The 26081-nt window shown below is 42.9% G+C and overlaps 1 protein-coding gene across 3 annotated transcripts in view; it reads left to right on the top strand.

Moving 5' to 3' along the window:
- The window catches only part of Aoah (acyloxyacyl hydrolase), a 237576-nt gene that overhangs the window by 80090 nt on the left and 131405 nt on the right, over nucleotides 1–26081 (top strand). For all 3 annotated transcript variants that reach the window (XM_052156295.1, XM_052156293.1, XM_052156294.1), the window contains exons 5-10: nucleotides 5594–5653; nucleotides 17533–17603; nucleotides 21679–21739; nucleotides 22958–23028; nucleotides 23759–23807; nucleotides 25794–25842. In XM_052156295.1, coding sequence (XP_052012255.1) covers nucleotides 5594–5653; nucleotides 17533–17603; nucleotides 21679–21739; nucleotides 22958–23028; nucleotides 23759–23807; nucleotides 25794–25842 — 361 coding nt within the window. The remainder of the gene's footprint in view (nucleotides 1–5593; nucleotides 5654–17532; nucleotides 17604–21678; nucleotides 21740–22957; nucleotides 23029–23758; nucleotides 23808–25793; nucleotides 25843–26081) is intronic.

Here is a 26081-nt window from a genome sequence, read left to right as displayed (position 1 = left end):
CTTGATTATTGACATCATTGATGACACTGTAGAAAAGGGAAATAGCTCATCAGGGAATGATGAGAGATTTGAGTAAGGGCCCATCTTAATCTACAAGGCCACTGAGAAGTTTTCTCAAGTCCACAGAGTGCTCATGTATCCAGCCTGCACTCCCCTGAGCTCCCAAGCATTATACATGGCTGTTCTACCCCTGGAAACGATTGGCAGGTTTACTCATCCATGCACTCCATGCCTGAGCCTCATTTAGGGCCCTTATCTATGCTGTAAATTGTGAGGAGGGGGGCCTTCTCTGTTCCCCTCTGGTGATGCCTAGGGGTGAAGCCTAGAGCACCTTCTGAAACGTCCCTAAACTCTTCACTTCATTGCTCAATGAAGTAACTTGCCACTGTCTGGACCTCATGCAGAAACAGCTAGCAGAGCCACTAGTCACAATAGTCATCCAGAATCTCTAGGAATGCTCTTTATCAAGATGCAGCATGGATGCACCAGGGCCCCTGGCCTAACACACTTGATCAGAGGCTCTGTCTCCAGGTCACTGTAGCACTGAGGCTTGTACCCTATGGCCTGCCTCTCTGTGCACCCCAACCTAGGGGTGCCTCTGGGGTTCGAGCCTAGGTCCCTCACGGGAGGTCACAGAATCAACACAGAACTCTCTGGAGCTGGGAGCCTTTGATGCAGCACATGCTAGATCATACACGGGACAACAATAAGACAATTTTGATGCAGTGGTCTTCATTCTTAAAATCAGAGAGCACAGGAAAGAACAAAAAAGAGTGCTAACTCCACAGTGACCATGGTGTATTCCTTTGCCTTTCTATATATATAAAATCAGGAACTCCATTATAATACTTTTTTAAATAGAAAAATTAATAGTATATATTAATTGTACACAGTAATATGCGACTTAAGGATATCTTAACACAAGTATGGATTGCATGTTGGCACATTTGTTCTCCCAGGTCCCTGTATCCTTCGCTTACTCCCCCCCCCACACACTTTTCATAATCCCTGTTGTTCCCCCTTCCTAGTCTAGCATCTACTGTCACACCATCATACATGATTTATGAACCTACTTAAAATCTAGGAACCACTTGCTAGCTCCAGTTGCATCCATTTTCCTGCAAATAATATAACTTTACTCTTTTATGGCTCGAAATCTCTTATGTATTTATTTAATTCTCTGATGGCTAGGTAGGCTGTTTCTACAGCTTAGCTGTTGTGAATAGTACTGCAATAGATGCTTGAGCATCTCTGTGATGTGTTTGGCTTGGAGTCCTTTGGCCAGGGATTCAGACTTGTATAGCTGGGTTACATGGGTCTGTTTTGAGTTTTCTGCTAAATTTCTATATGGAGCTCTAAGGTGACAGAACTAACTTGTTTCCCACAGCAGAGTAGACAGATTCCTTTTGCACAGATCCTTGCAAATGCTTTTCATTTGTTTTCTTAATGACTGTCATTCTGACACCAGTGAGATAGGATATCAATGCTGTTTTAATTTGCATTTCCCCAGTGGTTAAGGATATTGAGCCCTGTTAAAAGCCTGTATTGGCCTTTTTTTTTTTTAAAGTCCCAATTCATACCTTTAACCTATTGGTGATTGGGTAGTTTTCTTATTGGTTGGATTTTTTAGGGCTATCTGTAGTCTACATATTCTCTGTCAGATTTAAAGTTAGAAAAGATTTTCCCATATCCTGCAGGCTCTCTATCAGTTAACTATTTCCTTTGCAGTACAGAAGCTTTTCAGTTTCATGCAGAAACTATTTATCAACTATTAGCCATATATTTTTAGACAACTAGACTCCATTCAGAAAGCCCTTGCCTGTGTCGATATCTTGAAGAGTTTTACCCACTTTTTCCTCTAACAGTTTGAAACTTACCACTGTTGCATGAAGACCCATCTGCAGTTGAGTTTTGTACAGGGTGAGAGATGTGCATAGTTTAATTCTTCTACATCCATCAGCATGTAAACAATTGTCCCAGAGCCATTTACTGATGAAGCAGTCTTCACTCCAATCCATATTTTTGGCATCTTTGTTCAAATCAGGTGATTGAGTCTATGTAGGTTTATACCCGAGACTTCCATTCTGTTTCTGACAGCACCATCTTATTTTTGTTGCAGAATAACTTGAGATGAGCTATGGTGATACGTCTGGCAGTATTTTGTTCACAATCATTTTATTATCCAGGGTCTTTTGTATTTCCATATAAATTTCAAGATTTTCCCCTAACTTTGAGGATAATGACTTTTGGATTTCAATGGAGATGCCATTGAACCTACAAACTTTTTTTTTGGCCGTACAACAGCTTTCACAATATTAAGTATGCAGATCTATGATTATGGGAGGTCTTTACACCATCTTCATCTATCGTTTTTTTCCTTTGGTAGTTTAAAGTTTTCATTATAATGGCAGGCATCTCACTTGCATAGGGAAGAAGTGGAACTAATGTAAGACCTGGAGGCCAGCAGGAAGGGCTGTGAAATGTTAGACTGCTGTGGACGAGGGCTTCATTTTCTTCAGTGCTGTAGCCACTGGTGAGTTACCTTTGCTTCAGCCTCCCAGCCATATGCACTCAAGAACCTCTAGTTAAACCAAGTGGGTTTAATCAAAAGAAAGAAAAGAAGAAGAAGAAGAAGGAGGAGGAGGAGGAGGAGGAGGAGGAGGAGGAGGAGGAGGAGAAGAAGAAGAAGAAGAAGAAGAAGAAGAAGAAGAAGAAGAAGAAGAAGAAGAAGAAGAAGAAGAAGAAGAAGAAGACAGAGGAGGAGGAGGAGGCGGAGGAGGAGGAGGAGGAGGAGGAGGCGGAGGAGGCGGAGGAGGAGGAGGAGGAGGAGGAGGAGGAGGAGGAGGAGGAGGAGGAGGAGGAGGAGAAGGAGAAGAAAACAGACGACAGGAGGGAAAGCTTTGTTGGGGAGACTCAGCAGGGAAGGGAGGGATGGAAAAGTGTAAAACTACCAAACAACAAGGTACTTTAAATCAAATAACATGGTGTCTCCAAACTGCTCTGCGCATGTGCCCATGGTGTCTCCAGACTGCTCTGGGCATGTGCCCATGGTTTTTCAGATGTATCTTTCCTTCCTCTGAAGTTACTAAAGGTGGCAATTCTTCCTCTCTTTCCTTTCCTCCCCTTCTCTTCCTTTACCCCCTCTCCCTCTGTTTCCTTCTCCCTTCCTCTCCCTCTCTTTCTCTTTCCATCTCCCTCTGCCCCTCTCCATTCCTCTCCCTTCCTCTCCCTCTCCTTCCTCTCTATCTCTTTCTCCTTCCCTCTCCCATCTCTCTGTTACAGAGAGTACAGTCAACGTAAAAGTTTTCTTTTGGTTTTTATTGCAATATTTTTTTGAACCCCTGGCACGTGAATGAGATGCTGCATTGGGCCCTGGAGATGTTTAAATGGGTCTCAGCATGCGAGGGAATCCACCCCAGATAAAAGCAGGGCATGTGGAGACAGGGGCCTGAAAGACTCGAATGCAGAGACCGAGCATGAGGCTAGCAAGAGCTGCCAACAAGGAAATCAGCATGCAGATCTGGGCTCTGTTATCCTAGCCACACCAGAGGGGATGACTTTAAACAAACATATAATTTCCAGGGTCTTCCAGGATACCTAGGAAAAGCCCAAGGTAATTTAGTATGGTTAGTTTTTAGTGGCCATCCTCTAACCAGTCTTTCAGTCAGAGAGATCATTGTTGTCAATTCTATTGTCGCAGCTGTCCACAATCAGAAACAAACAGTGGGTATGGCATTGGCATGCAGCATAAAGAGTCCTACTGTATGGTACCATCACACTAAAGCCTTAGCTGACCCATGTAAGGATGTTCTATAAGGCTAGGTGGCCCAAGGAATAGTAGAGAACACACTCAGTGCCTTGGTGTTTTAGGATTTTGTTTGTTTGTTTTAATGCACACTGGTGCTTTGGTTTTCTAAGAAGAATACCTTGTACCAGGTTTCTGGACACCAAGACCAGTTGGAGAATTTCATCCTTTATCAAGTCATTCCTGTGCACTCTTAGCTACCCACCAGCTTGTTGCCTTTGACCTAAGGAACATGCTTGGTGTCCTTTGAATTTGACCCAAAAGAGCATTTTTTTTCAGACAGATACCAGTGGGATGGAGGCTGAGGGTGGGGGTACGGGTCAGTGTCTGCCCTTAGAGGATGAATGGAACTGGCTTCTTTGAGAAGCTCCTTCTAGAAGGTTCACTCTGACTCCAGTTCAAACTGGGAAGTCGTTTCACTCCTCTCCTGCCACGCTATGTGCAGGCCGACACTGAAGGAGCTAATAGGAACATTAAACAAAAGTTAAACAGTGACCTACTTCCTGAATATCTGTTAAAATGCCAAGGCCTATATCTCCCATGAGGCTTTGTTCCTGCTATTGCTTCTGTCTAGAAGTCTCCTTCTTCCATATACTGTCACTGCTTCAAGACAATGATAACCTTATCAGTGACCAAGAGTGGTTATTTACCCAAGCTTCAGATAGGATACAAGGAAGGGTAAGAAATGGAGTTCTCCAATGACTGTGTCAGTTACTGAGCAAGGGATTCTAGAGCTGCCCAGGGGTGGGCCAAAGATGCAAACATTAGGGCTGGTCCATATACACTGAGTATGGGATCCCAGGCCTGGGGAGCAGTGCTTGGGGCAATCCTTCTCCACATCTCAAGTTGTACCTCTCTGCCTCCTACAAACACAGTGGAACTTTAGAATTTTCTCATAATCATCTTTACTGACCATAAGTGAATTCTTTATATTTGCAGTGTATATACACAGATTTCAAAGGTGCAGTTAAATGCTCTAGAAATGAACAGAAAAGAACAGCAAGTATAGAACCAGGAGAGGAACAGGTAAATGGTGGATGGAATGCATTCCCATGGCATTAGTCACACCTGCAGTGCTACAAGATTCCATAAGGATGTTGACACTGTGCTGAGGACAGAATTCATAGACAGAATCACAGCCTTCAGGAAGCAGAGGTTCAGAATGAGTGTCAGCCAGCCTCCCTACTGACCTGGAGCCAGCTTCATTGCTTTAGTGCATTTAGTGCATTTTCTTCTTTCTCTTTTTCTTTCTTTCTTTTTCTTTCTTTCTTTCTTTCTTTCTTTCTTTCTTTCTTTCTTTCTTTCTTTCTTTCTTTCTTTCTTTCTTTCTTTCTTCTTCTTCTTCTTCTTCTTCTTCTTCTTCTTCTTCTTCTTCTTCTTCTTCTTCTTCTTCTTCTTCTTCTCTCCACCTCCTCCTCCTCCTTTTCTCCTTCTCCTCCTCCTCCTTTTCTCCTTCTCCTCCTCCTCCTTCTCCTCCTCCTCTTCCTTGTCTTCCTCCTTCTCCTCCTCCTTCTTCTTCCTTCTTCTTCTAATGCAGTACCCACATCTCTAAGGGCTGTTACTACAGCAGGTGGTAATGCTTGCAAGATGATTAGCATAGCAAATGGTGTAAAGGCTTAACAATGGCATCTAGTAAATAGAAATTGCCTTTCTATAAATTATGTTATCAAAAATTAGTGAGATGACCCATTTACTGAGCGTTTGTAGGCTTTGATTGGCATTTTAGAACAGATGTGTAAATTGCTGGTGAGATAAGCCTTACAGTGTGACCTCATTCTGCTTCCATAGGAGGCCTGGGAGTCTACACTGGAGAAGGCGAGACAAGTCCTCTGGAGGTCCTCCACCATGGTAAGCAATCAGCTGGTAGCAGGCCAGCGCTTTCCTCCGCCTGCTCTGCTCTTCCAGGCTCTGCTCGCATACTCCAGGAGCCAGAGGCTTCTCTGGACAAAGTTCAGTGATCCTGCAATTGCTTTGGACCGAAATAGGAACATGAGCTCATTTCCATTTTTCTCTTGCCCCGCTGCCTTCACTCTGTGGCAGGCAAGATCAGCCCCAGGACTCTGACATTCAGGGCTGGCTCCTCTATAGGAGCTGTCATGCATTTGGTGGCATCAAACACTATCAAACACTGTCTCAACTCTATTGTCTACCCAGTACATGTCAGCAACACTCTCTATCCGTCCCCTGCTGGGATGACCAGGGATGTCTCATGACATCGCCAAGTTGAGAACCTGTGCTTTTTGACAGACCGTTATAGTGAAAGTTATGGCCCTGTGTCTGCAGCTCTCTACAGCACAGTAGTATCAGACAGTGCTTCAACTCACTGAGCCTCAGATTTCCTGGCTATGGGATTAGGACAGTGATAGCCTCTTCTGTAAAAGGACTAATGGACTTACATATTCAAAGCACCTGCTATCCTGCTGAGGACTCAGTACCCAGCACCACCACTGCTCTTTGCCCTCTTTGTAATGACTCTTTATCAGCAGACAGAATGCTTAGCAAGAATCAGTTCAGTATTTGACATAGGCTCCTTTCCTAAGGAATTGTTGGAATCCTGCCTCAGCAATTACACTTTCAATTCTTGTAAGTGGGGCAAGTCAGTCCCAGTTAAAAGGGAAGCAGGAAAGTAGGCTGGCTGAGGCCAGCAGCCTGAGAGAGCGCAGACCGTGCCAGTGTCTCCTCCCACCTGCCTAATCTCACCACCAGGCAATGTGTCTGCATGTTATTGATTTAGCAACAGAGAAACAAAGGGGAGGGAAATCACTTATCTCATAGCTGACGACTCAGCAAATAAAAATTATAAAATGCCCCAGTTAAATTTAAATAATAATCAATTTTATTCCGTGGGTCCTATAAAATACTTTCTTATGACAACCTGCAGGGGTCCTCCTATGAATTTTGATGTACAAGGCTGATTTGAGGTAAATGGTAACACGGAGACATTTCTACATAATTGATTAATCAATCATGATGTCAGCTTTGCCACTCACTGCCTAATTCACAGAATAATTAAAGCTTGGTAGTAGCCAGTTTAACTAAAAAGTTGAAACACTACAAAATCCCCATGGCCAACACCTTCAGAGATCTGAGCAGAATGGAGAAGACAAGGCTGTCTTTTGTTCTTCTCAGGGAGGGATGAACACTTATTTTAAGGCATTGTTTATTTTACTAGCACAAACTGCTTTGGCACGAACTCAAAGGCTAATTAAGATTTTACATTTTTAAAATTTCTGTCACCAGACTTGAAAGCATAATTGGTGAGACAGAAGTCTAATTTCAAAAAGCCAAAAAAAAAAAAAAATCTATTGAATGTTTCAACAATTAAGAAAACATCCCAGGGAGAACTGAGATAGCTTTGGTCGTGGACCTGCTTGGCATTTATTAGCCACAAATAGCTATGTTTTTATAAGGTTAGAAATATTGGGATCGAGAACTCTGCCTCCCGCCAGTCAGTTACCAGGCTCCATATTGGTTCTCGGTCGCCAGAGAAATCAGACTGAGGTACGCAAATATAACCCGAGACCAACATCGCGGGGGTCTAAGCCCGACGGGCGTTGGCCTGCACCCAGGCCCTGGGCTGATCGGGGGTCCACCGGGGTGCAAACCCGGCCAGGAGGTTTTTTTCCTCCGGGGCCGGCTTGCGCACCACCACCATTTTGCCTAAGGGAAGCCAGGGAGACCTAGCAGGCAAAACCAAACCGGCTAACAGGCATAGCCCAAGGCAGACATAGCAGGGGTCTCAGACGGTCAGGCCCCGGACTGCCCCCAGGTCCTGGGCTGCTCGGCGGGCCATCTGTGTGCCGACCCAGCCAGCAGTTTGTTTGCCTGGGCCTGCGCGCACCACTGCCATTTTGCCTACGGGAAGCCAGAGAGACCTAGCAGGCAAAACCAAACGGGCTAACAGGCATAGCCCGAGGCAGACATAGCAGGGGTCTCAAACGGTCAGGCCCTGGACTGCCCCCAGGCCCTGGGCTGCTCGGTGGGCCATCTGTGTGCCGACCCGGCCAGGAGGTTGTTTATCCGGGCCAGTTTGCGCACCACCGCCATTTTGCCTACGGGAAGCCAGAGAGACCTAGCAGGCAAAACCAAACCGGCTAACAGGCATAGCCCGAGGCGGACATAGCAGGGGTCTCAGACGGTCAGGCCCTGGACTGCCCCCAGGCCCTGGGCTGCTCGTTGGGCCATCTGTGTGCTGACCCAGCCAGGAGGTTGTTAGCCCAGCAGACTCTCCCAGCACTCTCAGGGAACTCGCGCACGCCACCATCCTAGCCACCTGACACACCCAATTAACACCCAAAACTGAGGGGAACTTTGCACCGACATTGGCCTGCCAGGCTTTTGCCTAGACTCAGGGCCTGAGCAGCTAGGCTAGCCTTGTGTGCACCAACCCGGTTGGGAGTTCTGCTGCCCAGATCAGCCTGGGCGGCAGCACCACATCTCCAAGTCCTGCAAGTGGCTAGCTGGGTTTCCAGGCGGCCAGCTGGGAGAAGTCAGTGTGCTCCAGTGAATCCAGCGGGCCCCAGCGGGAGCCTTCGGGTGCCTGCTTTGGGATTTGAACAGCCTGGGCAGCAGCACCCTGTCTACAAGCAGCGCAGGAGGTAAGCTGTGCACCAGAGGCCAACTGGGAAGGGGCAGCTTGCACTGGTGAGTCCAGCACTGACAAGAAAAACTAACACCAGTGAGAACTAGATGGCAAAAGGCAAACGCAGGAACGTCACTAACAGAAATCAAGGCAATATGGCAACATCTGAACCCAATTCTCCTCTACCAACATGTCCTGGATACCCCATCACACCAGTAAAACAAGATTTGGATTTAAAATCACTGGTCATGATGCTGGTACAGGAACACATGAAGGAAATTCAGGAGAAAATGGATCAAAAGTTAGAAGCCCTTGCAAGGGAAACACAAAAATCATTGAAAGAAATCCAGGAGAATACAAAAGCCAACAAGGAGGAAATGCAAAAAACACTTAAAGAAATACAGGAGAACTTTGCTCAACAGGCTGAGGTCATGAAAGACGAAACACAAAAATCTCTTAAAGAAATACAGGAGAACTTTGGTCAACAGGCTGAGCTCATGAAAGAGGAAACACAAAAATCTCTTAAAGAATTACAGGAAAACACAAACATGCAAGTGAAGGAGCTAAGCAAAACCATCCAGGATCTAAAATCAGAAGTAGAAACAACTAAGAAAACTCAAAGGGAGACAACTTTGGAGATAGAAAGCCTTGGGAAGAAATCAGGGAACAGAGATGCAAATATCAACAACAGAATACAAGAGATAGAAGAAAGAATCTCAGATGCTGAAGATTCCATAGAAACCATGGACTCAACAGTTAAAGAAAATGCAAAATGCAAAAAGCTTGTAACCCAAAATATCCAGGAAATCCAGGACACAATGAGAAGACCAAACCTAAGGATTATAGGCATAGATGAGAGTGAAGATTTACAACTTAAAGGGCCAGCAAATATCTTCAATAAAATTATGGAAGAAAACTTCCCTAACCTAAAGAGAGAGATGCCCATGAATATACAAGAAGCCTACAGAACTCCAAACAGACTGGACCAGAGCAGAAATACTTCCCGTCACATAATAATCAAAACACCAAATGTTCTAAACAAAGAAAGAATACTAAAGGCAGTAAGAGAAAAAGGCCAAGTAACATATAAAGGAAGACCTATCAGAATCACAGCAGACTTTTCACCTGAGACTATGAAGGCTAGAAGGTCCTGGGCAGATCTCATGCAGACTCTAAGAGAACACAAATGCCAACCAAAACTACTATATCCAGCAAAACTCTCAATCACCATAGATGGAGAAACTAAGATATTTCATGACAAAACCAAGTTTACCCAATATCTATCCACAAACCCGGCCCTAAAAAGGATAATAGGAGGACAACACCAATACAAGGAGGGAAACTTCACCCTGGAAAAAGCAAGATAGTAACCTTTCATCAAACCCAAAAGAAGTTAAGCATTCAAACTTAAAAAATAACGTCAAAAATGATAGGAAGTAACAATCACTATTCCTTAATATCTCTTAACATCAATGGACTTAATGCCCCAATAAAAAGACACAGACTAACTGAATGGATACGTAAACAGGACCCTACATTTTGCTGCTTACAAGAAACACACCTCAGGGTCAAAGACAAACACTACCTTAGAGTAAAAGGCTGGAAGACAATTTTACAAGCAAATGGTCTCAGGAAACAAGCTGGAGTAGCCATTTTAATATCAGATAAAATTGACTTTCAACCCAAAGTCATCAAAAGAGACCCTGAGGGACACTTCTTGCTGGTCAAAGGAAAAATACAAAAAGAAGAACTGTCAATCCTGAACATCTATGCCCCAAATGCAAGGGCACCCTCTTTCGTAAAAGAAACTTTATTAAAACTAAAAGCACACATTGCACCTAACACAATAATTGTGGGTGACTTCAACACTGCACTTTCCTCAATGGACCGATCAGGAAAACAGAAACTAAACAGGGACACAATGAAACTAATTGAAGCTTTGGACCAATTAGATTTAACAGATATATTTAGAACATTCTATCCTAAAACAAAAGAATATACCTTTTTCTCAGCACCTCATGGTACCTTCTCCAAAATCGACCATATAACTGGTCACAAGACAGACCTCAACAAATGTAAGAAGATAGAACTAATCCCATGCCTCCTATCTGATCACTATGGAGTAAAAGTGGTCTTCAATAGCAACAGAAACAACAGAAAACCCACATACACCTGGAAACTGAACAATACTCTACTCAATGATACCTTGGTCAAGGAAGAAATAAAGAAAGAAATTAAAGACTTTTTAGAACATAATGAAAATGAAAACACAACATACCCAAATCTATGGGACACAATGAAAGCAGTGCTAAGAGGAAAACTCATAGCCCTGAGTGCCTCCAAAAAGAAAATGGAGAGAACATACATTACCAGCTTATTGACACACCTGAAAGCCCTAGAACAAAAAGAAGCTATTTCACCCAGGAGGAGTAGAAGGCAGGAAATCATCAAACTCAGGGCCGAAATCAATCAAGTAGAAACAAAGAGAACCATACAAAAAATCAACAAAACCAGGAGCTGGTTCTTTGAGAAAATCAACAAGATAGATAAACCCTTAGCCAGACTGACCAAAGGGCACAGAGAAAGTATCCAAATTAACAAACTTAGAAATGAAAAGGGAGATATAACAACGGAAACTGAGGAAATCCAAAAAAATCATCAGATCCTACTACAAGAGCCTGTACTCAACACAACTGGAGAATCTGGAGGAAATGGACAATTTCCTTGACAGATACCAAATACCAAAATTAAATCAGGACCAAATAGACCATCTAAACAGTCCCATAATGCCTAAAGAAATAGAAGGAGTCATAGAAAGTCTTCCAACCAAAAAAAGCACAGGACCAGATGGCTTCAGTGCAGAATTCTACCAGACCTTCAAAAAAGAGTTAACACCAATACTCTTCAAACTATTCCACAAAATAGAAACAGAAGGAACACTACCCAATTCCTTCTACGAAGCCACAATTATGCTGATACCAAAGCCACACAAAGATCCAACAAAGAAAGAGAACTTCAGACCAATTTCCCTCATGAACATCGATGCAAAAATACTCAATAAAATTCTTGCCAACCGAATCCAAGAACACATCAAAACGATCATCCACCATGATCAAGTAGGCTTTATCCCGGGAATGCAGGGTTGGTTCAATATACGGAAATCCATCAATACAATCCACTACATAAACAAACTCAAAGAACAAAACCACATGGTCATTTCATTGGATGCTGAAAAAGCATTTGACAAAATTCAGCATCCCTTCATGCTTAAAGTCTTGGAGAGAACAGGAATTCAAGGCCCATACCTAAACATAGTAAAAGCAATATACAGCAAACCGGTAGCCAGCATCAAACTAAATGGAGAGAAACTTGAAGCAATCCCACTGAAATCAGGGACCAGACAAGGCTGCCCCCTTTCTCCTTATCTTTTCAATATTGTACTTGAGGTACTAGCTCGGGCAATTCGACAACATAAGGAGGTCAAAGGGATACAAATTGGAAAGGAAGAAGTCAAACTATCATTATTTGCAGACGACATGATCGTCTACCTAAGTGACCCAAAGAACTCCACTAGAGAGCTCCTACAGCTGATAAACAACTTCAGCAAAGTGGCAGGTTATAAAATCAACTCAAGCAAATCAGTGGCCTTCCTATACTCAAAGGATAAGCAGGCTGAGAAAGAAATTAGGGAAATGACCCCCTTCACAATAGCCTCAAACAGTATAAAGTATCTTGGGGTGACTCTTACCAAACATGTGAAAGATCTGTATGACAAGAACTTCAAGACTCTGAAGAAGGAAATGGAAGAAGACCTCAAAAAATGGGAAAACCTCCCATGCTCCTGGATCGGTAGAATCAATATAGTTAAAATGGCCATTTTGCCTAAAGCAATATACAGATTCAATGCAATACCCATCAAAATCCCAACTCAATTCTTCACAGAGTTAGAAAGAGCAATTATCAAATTCATCTGGAACAACAAAAAACCCAGGATAGCTAAAACTATTCTCAGCAACAAAAGAGAATCTGGAGGAATCAGTATCCCTGACCTCAAGCAATACTACAGAGCAATAGTGTTAAAAACTGCATGGTATTGGTACAGTGACAGACAGGAGGATCAATGGAACAGGATTGAAGATCCAGAAATGAACCCACACACCTATGGCCACTTGATCCTCGACAAAGAGGCTGAAAACATCCAATGGAAAAAAGATAGCCTTTTCAACAAATGGTGCTGGTTCAACTGGAGATCAGCATGCAGAAGAATGCGAATTGATCCATCCTTGTCTCCTTGTACTAAGCTCAAATCCAAATGGATCAAGGACCTCCACATAAAGCCAGACACTCTGAAGCTAATAGAAAAGAAACTGGGGAAGACCCTTGAGGACATCGGTACAGGGAGAAAGTTTCTGAACAGAACACCAATAGCGTATGCTCTAAGAGCAAGAATTGACAAATGGGACCTCATAAAATTACAAAGTTTCTGTAAGGCAAAGGACACCATCAAGAGGACAAATCGGCAACCAACAAATTGGGAAAAGATCTTCACCAATCCTACATCAGATAGAGGGCTAATATCCAATATATATAAAGAACTTAAGAAGTTAGACTCCAGAAAACCAAACAACCCTATTAAAAAATGGGGTACAGAGTTAAACAAAGAATTCTCACCTGAAGAACTTCGGATGGCGGAGAAGCATCTTAAAAAATGCTCAACTTCATTAGTCATTAGGGAAATGCAAATCAAAACAACCCTAAGATTTCATCTTACACCAGTCAGAATGGCTAAGATTAAAAATTCAGGAGACAGCAGGTGTTGGAGAGGGTGTGGAGAAAGAGGAACACTCCTCCACTGCTGGTGGGGTTGCAAATTGGTACAACCACTCTGGAAAGCAGTCTGGCGGTTCCTCCGAAAACTGGGCACCTCACTTCCAGAAGATCCTGCTATACCACTCCTGGGCATATACCCAGAAGACTCCCCACCATGTAATAAGGACACATGTTCTACTATGTTCATAGCAGCCCTATTTATAATTGCCAGATGCTGGAAAGAACCCAGGTATCCCTCAACAGAAGAGTGGATGCAAAATATGTGGTATATCTACACAATGGAGTACTATTCAGCCATTAGAAACAATGAATTCATGAAATTCTTAGGCAAATGGATGGAGCTAGAGAATATCATACTAAGTGAGGTAACCCAGACTCAAAAGATGAATCATGGTATGCACTCACTAATAAGTGGATATTAACCTAGAAAACTGGAATACCCAAAACATAATCCACACATCAAATGAGGTACAAGAAGAAAGGAGGAGTGGCCCCTGGTTCTGGAAAGACTCAGTGAAACAGTATTCGGCAAAACCAGAACGGGGAAGTGGGAAGGGGTGGGTGGGAGGACAGGGGAAGAGAAGGGGGCTTACGGGACTCTCGGGGAGTGGGGGGGGGGCTAGAAAAGGGAAATCATTTGAAATGTAAATAAATTATATCGAATAAAAAAAAAATTAAAAAAAAAAAAAAGAAATATTGGGATCAGCCAACCTAGTCTACCGGAAAAAAAAAAAAAAAGAAAAAAAAAAAGAAAAAAAAAAAAAAAGAAAACATCCCAGAAGCTTCCCCCTGAGTATTTCCACACCAGATTAAAATTATCAAGAATAAAAAGTCTGGGTGCCTTTTGACTGTCTGTTCGGGGGATATTGGCTGCAATTAATTCTACAACATGGCCAGTGTAACTGCAGACCCATCAGCCACGACCCATAGAGCAATGTACAGCAAATGGCACTATCTGTTCTTCACAGCCTTCTGCTGTGCACGGAGGGACAGTGGGAAGCTGGAGCCACGGCTCAGAGCTTAAGAACATGTACTGTTCTGGCAGAGGACTGGAACTTGGTTCCCAGAATCCCTGTCAGACAGCCTTCCATAACTCCAGCTCCAGGGGATCCAACAATCTCCTCTGACCTCTGAGGACATTGTACTCTCAAGTACAAACCTATAATAGACACGCATATGAAGACAAAATTTAAAAAAATAAGGATTAATCTTTAGTAAAATAATTATCTTTTCAAAAAAATTTGGACTGGAGAAAAATGATGTGCTGTCACAGGAATCGAAAGCTCCAGAAAAGGTGTGGCTCTCAGGAAAGCCCTTGGGGGACTCTCTGAAGCTTTTCACATACTTACAAGAGAACATAAATATCAATTGTTTCGAATACCTGTGGGCATCTTGCTTAATTCTCACCCATACAAACTAGATGGAGCTTTCCTCCTTAGCCTTAGGCTGAGACGCAATCACGTTCTCTGTGTAGCTAGTACATGAGCAATGCGTCACATAAATCCAGAAACAGCTCTGTCCACATCCACTGAGACGACTATGCTGATAGTTCTCTGACCAGGCCTCCTCCTCGCTGAACCTGAGCAGTGCCTTTGTGTTGATCTCTGTGGATATGGAATTATACTGGGGACAGCCTGTGCAGCTGGACACAAAACAATAAACACAGGTCTATCTGCCCAATCTAGCCGTCTAGGAAGCTAACAAATGCCTGTGTTCAAGTGTGTTCAAAACCCAACCCAGAACAATTAAATCCAGGCAATACAAAACACACAAAGTCAAAAAACATTTAAAATTGACATGAGAAGTCAGTTTCGTGTTAGCTGTGCATAGAAAAATGGTTGAATCATACACACGCGTGCGCGCACACACACACACATTTTGACCTTTTATTAATGCCATTCACCCCGGTGTATTTTATTCAAGCGCTGTTTGTTTCTCTGCATCACTTACCCTCTTGTGAGGGAAACTGGTTACATTGCACTATCCCCAGAAATTGCCTAGATTCTACACCTTCCTTTCAGATGGGTTTGAATACAGACAGCCAAATGCCGAATTTTAAATCCATTTCTGCATTAATAACAACCCTCTTGTTTCTGTCTAGCAAAGTTCACATTGAAAGGAGGGGTCTGGCAGGTGTGTAAGCAAGGACTTCTGTAGTGTGTTTCACATGTCCATCTCAGTTTATCTTTACAAGCACATTGTCTGCAGTCGGGAAGGTGGCCTGGGGACAATTGTCTGTCTCTTATGCAATACAAAAAATTAGGTAAGAACAACCCTGTCTGGACAGAAGAAGAGGAAGGACTCTGGACACACTGCATTGTCTACTGCACACTTCCTGACCTCGGTGTATGCTGAATGAACATCAAAAGCAGCTGCAGCCTTTCAGCTGCATTCTGACAATGAACAGTTGTGCAATTATAAAATTTGATTCTATTGTACCTCTTATGTAGTAATTATAAGACTGTTCGCATAATTTTTAAGGGTTGGTATTCATCAATGTTGAACTCCACATTGTCACTGGAATCACTAGACAGGCTTTCAGATTAAATACTAAGAGAAATAGCTCCAACATTTGAATGCAGCTGACTTAAGTCTCAGAATGTGTCTATGCTTCCAAACTGCCACCAATGTTCTCTGTAAGGCCATGCTGATATTTGTTTTATTTTGTGCCTATAGTTCTGATCTCAGTCAGACTCTAAGCCTTTGACTTTAACCTTCTAAAGCACCCCTTCTTCCACTGCTACTGCCTTGCACCCCGTTTCACATCAACATGGTTTCTAACTGGTATACTTTTGCTCTTCGCCTCCAGCCCAGGATAGGGGGAACTTGGCACAGTCTAGAATCTGATTTGTGTTGCTGGCATCTAGCAAGCAGAAGCTGTCACGTGGTATCCAAGGCAGCCTAAGGCTAGGAAGCTCAGACTTGCATCTCCAATAAGTTCTCCCCCTTCTTGCTCCTTGAGGCAACCCATCCCTAGGTATCCTTTTGAGATACAAATCTAGTCCTCTGTCTGACCACTTCAAGGATTCTCCAGTGTCTTCAGAGTGATAGGCAGATGCATCCTAAGCTGTCATAATGCCTGATCTCTTGCATGATTTGTGGACTCCTATGAATCTCAATGTCCCAGCAACACTGAAATGTTTTATCATCCTCCGACGTGCCGAGCCTTCACCTATGCCCTCAGCATAGGGCAGTGTGCTCCCTGAGTAAGGACTGAGACTTATTCAGCTTTGGCATGCACATCAAACATCTTGCTGAAATACAGACTATCTTGTGATATGAATGGGTAGGGCTGTACATTTCTCAGGGTTCCCAGGTGGCACTGACACTGTGACCATACCTTGAATGACAAGACCTGAAATACTTTTTCTTGAGACTTAGTGGGCAGCAGACTGACTCAGGAGCATGGACATGAAAATATTTTTAAAAAAATAAGAAAAGACAGATTTCCAGGATCCATCCTGGAGTGTCCAATTTAGTACATCTCAGATGAAATTTTGCATCTCACATAGGTTATAGACTGTATCTTGAGTTGTAAAGCTCCCCATATGTCTACCTTACTTTCTACCATCCAATTTCTGCTTGATTTCTAAGTCAGCAGCATTCTTTGCAGGGTTTAAAAAGAGCTCTATTAGTGCCTTCACTTTGGACCCTACAGATAATGCTAAAAGCTGGGACCTCTACCCACGTGGTGAGCTGAAGAATCTGTGTGCCTTGCACACACATGGGGGTTACTCATCAGGGTTTCTCCTCTAATTCTAGAATGCTGGGAAGGTATCGCAAAGGCACACACAATACCTCATTTATATCCTGAAAATTTTTGCTAGTTCTTCTTGGACAGTGTTAAAATAACATCACTGCCCCCACCACACATACACCTACTTCATAGCTACCTGAGAGATTCTGGACTGGTGGGAATCAACTGTTTCTTCTTGTCTATCCTAATAGGATAGTATTATTTTATTTGAAAGTGTTCTCAAGTGTACTTTAAAAGCATTCCAGAAGAGAAATGTTTGAGAACCTGACCAAAGTAGGTAGGAGCCACTTGGGAAGAAGCCTGAGGAGGGCTATGAAAGCAGGAGCAAAAGGCTGGGGGAGGGGAAACGGGTTCCAGTGACAGGAACTAGCACAGGTCACTGTACAGAAGGCAGACCGAATATGGGATATAGGAACAAGAGGAAGTGCTGCATCTGTATTAACAAAAGGGAAGCAGATTCAGGTCCAGCCATCAGGACCACAGAGGGGTCTTATGGTGGGAGCCATTCCTTGAGTTAACCAACTTTCTTTATGTTGTCTTTTTTTTTTACCTCCCCAGAAATATCCTCGAAGTGGTCGTGATATTTGTTCACTACCATTTTTGACCAAGATCTGCCAGAAAATTGAAGTGTACGTATACCGTTTCTACTGTTCAAGCAGATATGACATCTCTCTGCTTGTCTTTGTTTTATGGGGACTAAACTGACATTCATATTAAAAGGCATCCTCCTGAAATTAATTGTGTTTCTTGCTCAAAACATGGCTTGTACAGAAACTAAAAGATAAGCCTGCTTTGAATAATTTTGGACGTGTATCACAGGCAATCTTAGCCCAGCATGCAGAACCCCAGTGAGGCTTTCAAGCAACCATCGCTTGACACTCAGGCAGAGCTCCTTCTTGCCACATAACGTATGAATAAAGTAGGTTGCTAAATTCTTCCATACTTTCAAGGACTTCACCTGACGGGTGATGAGGGAATGAAGAAAACTAAGGCACAGAGAGACAGAAAGAAAAGCTGAGCTGGGGTGGACCTGGCTCTCTGATGGAGAAGCCTCAGAACCGCTAACGCTCAGGGTATTCATTAGATAGAACTGAATAGAGAGGCAAGGCTATTGTATAAAGCTGACTGAGGAAGAGGATTTATTACATCCTCTTGGGAGATTTATGGTATACAGCTGTGGGTTTAGGTAATCTCTGTAGGAGCCCAGTCTGTAGCACAGCAGTCTTCAGGCAGTAAATATCAAGATAGGGAAAAGGATGGTGGACATTTCTACCTACACTATCAACATCTACAAATGATCAGAGAAAGGCTTTGATGTGACTCTGGGCCTCACCCTAGGGAGAAGGCATTGCCATTTTCCCATGGGTCCTTTACAGAGCTATGCCAGGTCAGCGCATGCACTGTCCTCAGGACTTAGGATCTCTGTCTGTCTGCCTGCCTGCCTGTCTCTCTTTCTCTCTCTCTCTTCTTTCTCCACTTCCTATAGTCAGCAATGGTCATCATTCTAACCACAGGACACTGCTAAAAATTCCACAACCCACCCAACACATACTTGGACAATGCCATTTCCCAGGCTCAACAGTAGTCTGTTATCCCAGCGAGCATCAAGGCCTTTGTTCAGTCTCCAGTGTTGTAAAAGACAATTAGAAAACTACCCCAGCTTAGCTACACCTTATATCTGGGCTTAAACTAAACACCATAGAATTAATATCTGCAAACAGTAAGAGGAGCAAAACAGTTTATCTTTCTCCTTATTTTCTGTATTACTGAGTAAAGGGGAACACTCTTAGGAAAATGAACACCCATCAAAGGCCAACTCTTGGGGGGATGCCTCTGATGGGGCCCCATCCAGTCACCCTTTAACAGTGCCACTAGTTGGGAGCCAAGCCTTCTACACAGAAGCCTCTGGGGATGTGCTATCTCTAAAGCTTAACAGTAAGCCTTAAAGAAGTACTTCCCGCAGGCCAGGAGGACCCAACCTTCTCACCCTCCCCTGGGTGTATTTAGTTCCCTGCATCCTTTATATTTGTTTTCAGAGATATTATTTTCTTAAGTTAATTTAAAGAACTTGTGCCACTTAATGCCTTCAGACTTGTTTTACTTTATCTAAAAATCAAACTGTAAATTGAATCCTTGCTATCTCAGAACCATCTGACAACATTAAAAGCCAAATTTCTTGGCCCCAGACCTAGTGAGAAAGCACTACATTTTCTCAAACATTCTCCTGGTGAGTCAATTTGTCCTAAAATATGACCCGTTGCCTATGTCAAATAATTGTCTGCAAGTCAGCAGTAGAGCTAAAATACTAAATGTATGAAAATGCACAAATGTACAACTGGATGTGAGCCACTCATTCCATAGAACATAGAAAACATCTTCCCTAGCCTTGTTCCTCTTGCCTTTCTGTGAAGTTCCTGTTACTTGATTCCATTCTGATCCAGTGTGGCTGACATAGGAAGAAAAGACAAGAGAATACTCAGATTCAAGAGACAGGTTGCTGGTATGCTCTGAGGGTCTGGGTAAGTTTCCTGCTGCTGCTGTAACGGCACAGGAATGTCACAACAATGTCACAATGTTTGCTCTCTTCCAAGACGTATTTGGATTAAATCGAAGTTCACAGCTACTGGAAGTTGCAAATTTAACTTATATTTTTTGATGAACATACATTAAGCCATGATGAAAGTGTTCCAGTGCTCCACCATCCATCATGCCTTGAGCTTTGTGATGACTGCATTTGCTGAAGATCTCTAAGCCATTATTAGCACAGCTGGAGAAAGGGGGAAGCTGCTATGATTCTGACCCACATTTAGAGTCTCCTAAGAGTCAAAGAGCTACAAACCTTTCTGAGCTCATCTACCAACAAGAGCCACACAGACAGCTGGCCTGAATCCCTGTAACTTTACCCTTTTCTGTGGGTTGGGTTAGGTACAGGGAGCCTCAGGTTATGACAAGAAGTGAATGTCATACATGAAAGAAGATGCTTTGAAGCTGGGATGCATCCAGCTCCCCAGGTGTCCAACCATTCCATCGTGCCCAGCTCAAGCTAATATGAGACCCCATCCATCTTTAGTGGCATCATTGAAGTTTCCAATGACATCCAAGTGACAACTCTATAATTGAACCACCTTTGATATTTTGAATCAGGAGCATCTAGAACCATGGATTTTCTTGGCCTAACTTAAAAGGAAAAATTTTCCCTTATGGCAGAAGAGAAACACCATGTTTTAACCCTTTTTTAAAAAAAAAATCACTCAATGATAATTTGTACCATACCATAAAGTATTTGGTAAATTACAGCTTACAATGCAGCCTCCTTTGCTCCTTAAACCAACCTGTGGTTCAGAAATCATCATCATAGCAAAATTGGCTAGTGCTTTCTATGCATCAAGAACGATTGTATATGCTGAGGCAGGCACATTATTAATCCCTTTCAGACAGGTAAAGTATCTCCAGTGACCACAGATCTGGCATAGGATAAACCTGACAGTTGGATTCAACCTCTGCTCTCATTGGCCCTCAAGACTCCCAATCCTCTTCATTCATTTGACCCAAAGCTCTCAAATCTGCAGGTTAGGAAGTGTGGCCTTGCTGGAGGAAATGTGTCACATGGGGTGGACTTCGGGATTTCAAATGCTCAAGCCAAGCCCAGTGTCTTTCTCTCTTCCTGTTGCTGGTAGATCCAGATGTAGAACTCTCAACCTCTCCAGCACCATGTGTGGCTGCATGCCAGAACTCTCCTTGATATGACAGTGCATCAAATCTCTAAACCTGTAAGCAAGCCCCAGTTAAAAGCTTTCCTCTATCAGAGTTCCTATGGCCATGGTGTTCTTCACAGCAATAGAACACCAAGACATCTCTAAATTGTCTTTGTACCCTTAGCATACTCCGTTAAGGAAATCTTTCCTTTTAACCGCTCACTCTAAGAGTCTTTTGTATTTAATGGGCATTAACTGATAACTTATGCTCCTCCTTATGAGACTGGGTAGCCAAGAACATAGGCATGATGGCTAATATAAATCAGATCAAACTTGTAGACACTCTGAGAGGAAGGATGGCCTTGTGCCTTGCTACAAGAGAGATGCTTCCTTCTTCCAAGTGGCAGCACTACTGTCATTTGGAGGAGAATAGGATATAGGACAGAAGAAGAATGTAGCCATGGGGAAGGATGAGGTGTTGTTCCTGGAACCTAAAATTTAGCCTTAGGGACAGGGGATTAAGTCTGGGATTTTGTAGTGGTCTTCTGAATCAAGTCCACCCCATGTGACACATTTCCTCCAGCAAGGCCACACTTCCTAATCTCTGACAAGGAGTGCTACTCCCTAATGATGCAGCATTCAAATCTCTGAGCCTATGAGGGCCGTTCCTATTCAAGTTACCATGGGAGTGCCAGTTCACTGGGTAGACTCAACATGTAGTCTCCTACTTCCTGGGTTCCATAGCATCAATATCCCATGTCCCTTACAACTCCAATTCATTTATTTCACCTCTAAATGACCCAAGTTAAACACTAGAGAAAAATCGTCCTGTTGAATAAAGAACAGTGATTGGCCAAGCACAGCTGATGCTCTTGCACACCCACAGACTCTGGGCTTTATTTTTAGATCAGCTTCTGTCACATAAACAGCCTGCATCTGAACATGCTTATTTTCACAAACATCATTTCTATTTTTCTTAGCTCACCAGGTGTCTTATTTTCCTTTCTAGATCTATAAAGAAGGCCGTGCCATTCAAAGATGTAGATTCAGACAAACACAGTGTTTTCCCAGTGAGTACTGCTGTGAATGAACAGCTGTTCGCTGCATATTGTAATTCATCTACAAATTCTCTCCTTTAATAAGGCAAGACTGAATTGTGTTTATGAACATATATCAGTTCACAGTTTTAAGGGTTTTTATGACTTCTTAAAGTCATCAGTCATCAAAGTAAACCACACAACCAGTTCCATCCTCTGCTCTTCCCAGCCCAGTTGCAGTTCTCCATGGGACTATTGTTTCCTAAAAGGGTGGCAGACTTATTTTGGAAAATCATAAGCCTACTTAAGCCTATTCTTAAGTGTGTCCATGTGTGGGTTTGGTTCAGAGTTGTTATGATGACAATGAGGTTTCTGGGAAAGCGAACAAACAGATGCCCTGCCCTGAACTTCCCGAAGGATGAGAATCCCTGAGAAGGAACAACATTATCTGATGAAAGAGATTTGATCTGATTTATGCTGGCCACCAGGCCTGTTTGTTTGCTGGTTGTTTAAAGCTATTCAGAAACATAGGAATCCAAATGGCTGGCAGTTGGCATAGATTGTTTTTAAATTATCCAACAAAAGATTTAGTACTGGCAAAACAGATAAATTATTTTATACCCTGAGAAGACTGGTGGTTCAACAGAACAACTTAGGACTGTGTTCTATGAGTATACATGAATACACACACACACACACATACACACACACACACACATACATACACACACACACACACACATCCATGCATCCATGCATCCACCTGTCACACACATGTACATGTAAGGGCACACCTACATATGTATATGCAAGTACATACATATGCACATACCCTAACACCTCCACACAGGCACACACGCAATGTCATCCCTAAACACACATTCATTTAAACATGTACTCCCACCTTTTTCTTGAGTCCGGTATCATATTTAATTTTCCTTCACTCAGTTTGTCTTATATTAGTTGTAATTTCCCTGCCTATCTTCGATATTCTTTTTTTTTTTTTTTTTTTGGTTTTGGTTTTTCAAGACAGGGTTTTTCTGTGTATCCCTGGCTGTCCTGGAACTCACTCTGTAGACCAGGCTGGCCTCGAACTCAGAAATCCTCCTGCCTCTGCCTCCCAAGCTCTGGGATTATAGACATGTGCCACCACGCCTGGCATCAATATCTCTTGTACAGCCTTGACTAACCTTCACTATCGGCAGCATCAAAGCAGGCTAACCCCCTCCTGTCTGTGATCTTCAATTCTAGACTCTTCGGGGCTACCACTGGCGAGGGCGTGATTGTAATGACAGTGACAAGACAGTGTACCCGGGCAGAAGGTAACTCTTATTGGAGTGAGACACAATGGCTTTCCCCAACCTTGAGAATCCCAGTTGCTGCAGAAGGTTCCTGCATCTACTCATGCACACAGCTGTTAGTCCAAATATGTTTAACATAACCCTGATACTTGCAAAGTACACTGGGTAACATTAAGCACTAAACCAAACTGAAGGTTGTCTCTTTTATGGCACAACAGTCTAGAGGGAGAAACAAGTTATACAAAAACGATTGCAGACATTGACACAACCCCCAAGTGAATTCTAACAGTCAGTTAGACCCAGGAGATATGTCCTGTCCCCTTAGAGCAAAGTGTGGGCTCCATGTAATGGGACACATATCCTGCTTGAGTACTGATGGCCAAGAACCACAACAAGCAAAGCTGTGCCACCCTTTGCTGACCCTAATCCCAGTATAAAAACTATAAGCTGAAGGGTGATGCGAAGGTTGGCAGCTTCCAATTGCTAAAGATAATGGTCTGCATACTTATTTCTTATGCTCACCACTCCACAACTACATTGTCTATAGGGACACTTAGCTGACTTCAAGGCTAGGTTTCCAGAAATCAAGAATGCAGAAGCTAAGAGGAGGCTTTTGTATGTCATAGCACATTTAGGGTGCTCTTGAAGAACACTGTTACCTTACAGTGCCATTTCCTGTGACACCATGTTCATGGAACATTCACTGAGCATTCTGTATATGCCAAAACCAATGCTGATGTTTCCTTCGTAGGCCAGACAACTGGGATATCCATCGGGACTCTAACTGTAATGGCATCTGGGTAAGCAATGATTTAAGATCAAATACCAGGTCTTACTTTCTGCCCTCTCCAGTGTGTATTTTCTAGAGTCACATCAGGAAGACGAGAGCCTACAGGAACTGTTTTTAGGTTACTTGCATGAACAGTAGAGATTTTTGAACACACAGGAAGAGCATCAGTGGTGGTGTCAAGCTCCCCCAGTCACAGTGCATTTAAGCCGTGCTGTTGTAGCTGACACCTTCACTCTGTTTGAACAGTATGGTGGAAGGGGAGTCGATGTTAGCAGTCTAACAGCACACACACAGCTGCTAGAGCCATTTTGTTACAGCCATCTGTTATCTTTCATAAACCTTGTCAGGGAGCATGGGAGTTACCCAGCATGCACCACTCACACACCAAAGCTTCTGATTCTGCTGGCCAGTTCTCTACACATAATAGATTTGCAGGTTTCAAGAAGAGAAACAGGGAGAAGGGAGAAAGCCAACCTAAAACTTGCCTGTGGGCAGCAATGGCTGCAAATGCCCCAGCAGTTTCATCCAATGTGCATCAGGGCCTGTGGCTTCTGGGATATAGACAGCATGGCAGATAACTGTGCCCATGTCAAACATTCTACCTTCAGTCATGCTACCTTTTTCTGAGATAGAATATCAGCACTAGAGCTTTACGGTGCAGAGGACCCAAGGTAGCTCTTTTGGTGATAAACCTGAACATTTTGTCTTACCTCAGGACAAGGATTTGTACATGAGACTGCTTTCTTTGCCTCTACTCTTTGTGACATGTGAATGTCAATGTGTGTGTATAAACCTACATGTATGTTAACATGTGTGAGTGTGTGTGAATGTGTGAGCGAATGTATGTGAGGGTGTATATGTGCATATGTGTGTGAATGTGGATAAATGTGTATGAGTGTGTGTATATGAATGTGTGTGAGTGTATGTGTATGAATGTGTGTGAGTGTATGAATGTGTGGATGTGTGTTTATGTGGATGAATGTGTATGAGTGTGCGTGTATGAATGTGTGAGCATGTGTGAATGTGTGTGTATCAATGTGTGTATGAGTGAATGTGAATGGTATGTATGTATGTGAGTATGTGTGAATGTGTGTATGTGGTGTGTGTGTGTATGTGTGTGTGAGTGAGGGGGTGGCTCTTGTCATCACCTAAGAACAGGAGGCACAGGACAAACAAAGCTGGATGCTTCCCTGTCTTTCTCGACTTCCCAGCACAATGTTTCCTTATGTATATGGAGCTTTCAAAATCAGGAGCAAGAACTCACTATTTCCATCCTATCCTGGCCACCAAGCACTTTTATTTTAAAATACTACTACTGTCTCTTCCAAAAGACAAGTGCTCCACTGACTGTCCCACTTCACTTTAGAGGTTTCATTGTGATGACTTAGTTGCACTCAGGACCAACTTGTCTTTCTTGGGTTTCTTAACTCCTGGAGTTGTCAACATTCATGTTCAACATATCATTTTATAAACTGTAGGGGATTTTACAGCCTCCTATGCTGCTGTCCAGAAGATGTCAAGAGTTTGTCATTGCACTGTGACAATGACAAGCATCTCCACTCTTCATCAATGTCCCCTGGGATGAGTGTAAGGTGAAAAGATGAAATGGATGAAAATTGGTATTCCTGAGGTATCTGGACACTTTGATCTCCAGCTTAGAGACTGTAGAACACACCCTTGACTATGTCCTCAAGACTCAGTCCGCCTTCAGTGCTCCCGGAAGAGTCACTACTGACCAGCTCTTCTAAATGGTTGGTCCAGGTTGCTCTGAAGCACTGGCTCTCATTTTCTGTTTTCTTTCTCTGCTATCTCCAATTCCTCTTAAACCCAGCTCATTACATGGAGTATTGCTATGCTGGATTAGATGCCCAAAAGGCTTGAAAGGATTTTATATATTGATTTGCCTTTGCATGTTAAATTCAGTTGGGAAGGATTTAGTGTATGTGTTTCATACATTTAAAACCACACTGCTAATCTCTTCATTTCTCTTTTAAAGGGTATTGATCCAAAAGATGGAATTCCATATGAGAAGAAATTCTGTGAAGGTATAAACTAGAAGTCAGTGCCTTACTACAATAGATGCTTCTTTTCTAGTTGAGTCAAATGAAAGAGAAAAAATACATATCCTGATGCAGCAGTGTCTGAGGTTAGCAGTTACAATAAAGAACCTAATTTATATTAGTTTTTAGAAATGATAAGAAAAAGACAGGAATAGAAGAGAATGCAGCTCTAGAAGATGCAGAATGTAATTTGTTTAATTGGCTCTTTCACTTGGGGACTGGAA

Source organism: Apodemus sylvaticus, chromosome 14, assembly GCF_947179515.1.
Source record: "Apodemus sylvaticus chromosome 14, mApoSyl1.1, whole genome shotgun sequence".
NCBI classification, from domain to species: domain Eukaryota; kingdom Metazoa; phylum Chordata; class Mammalia; order Rodentia; family Muridae; genus Apodemus; species Apodemus sylvaticus.
The sequence above is the reverse complement of the archived record's forward strand: the minus strand, read 5'-3'. Positions and strand labels throughout refer to the sequence as shown.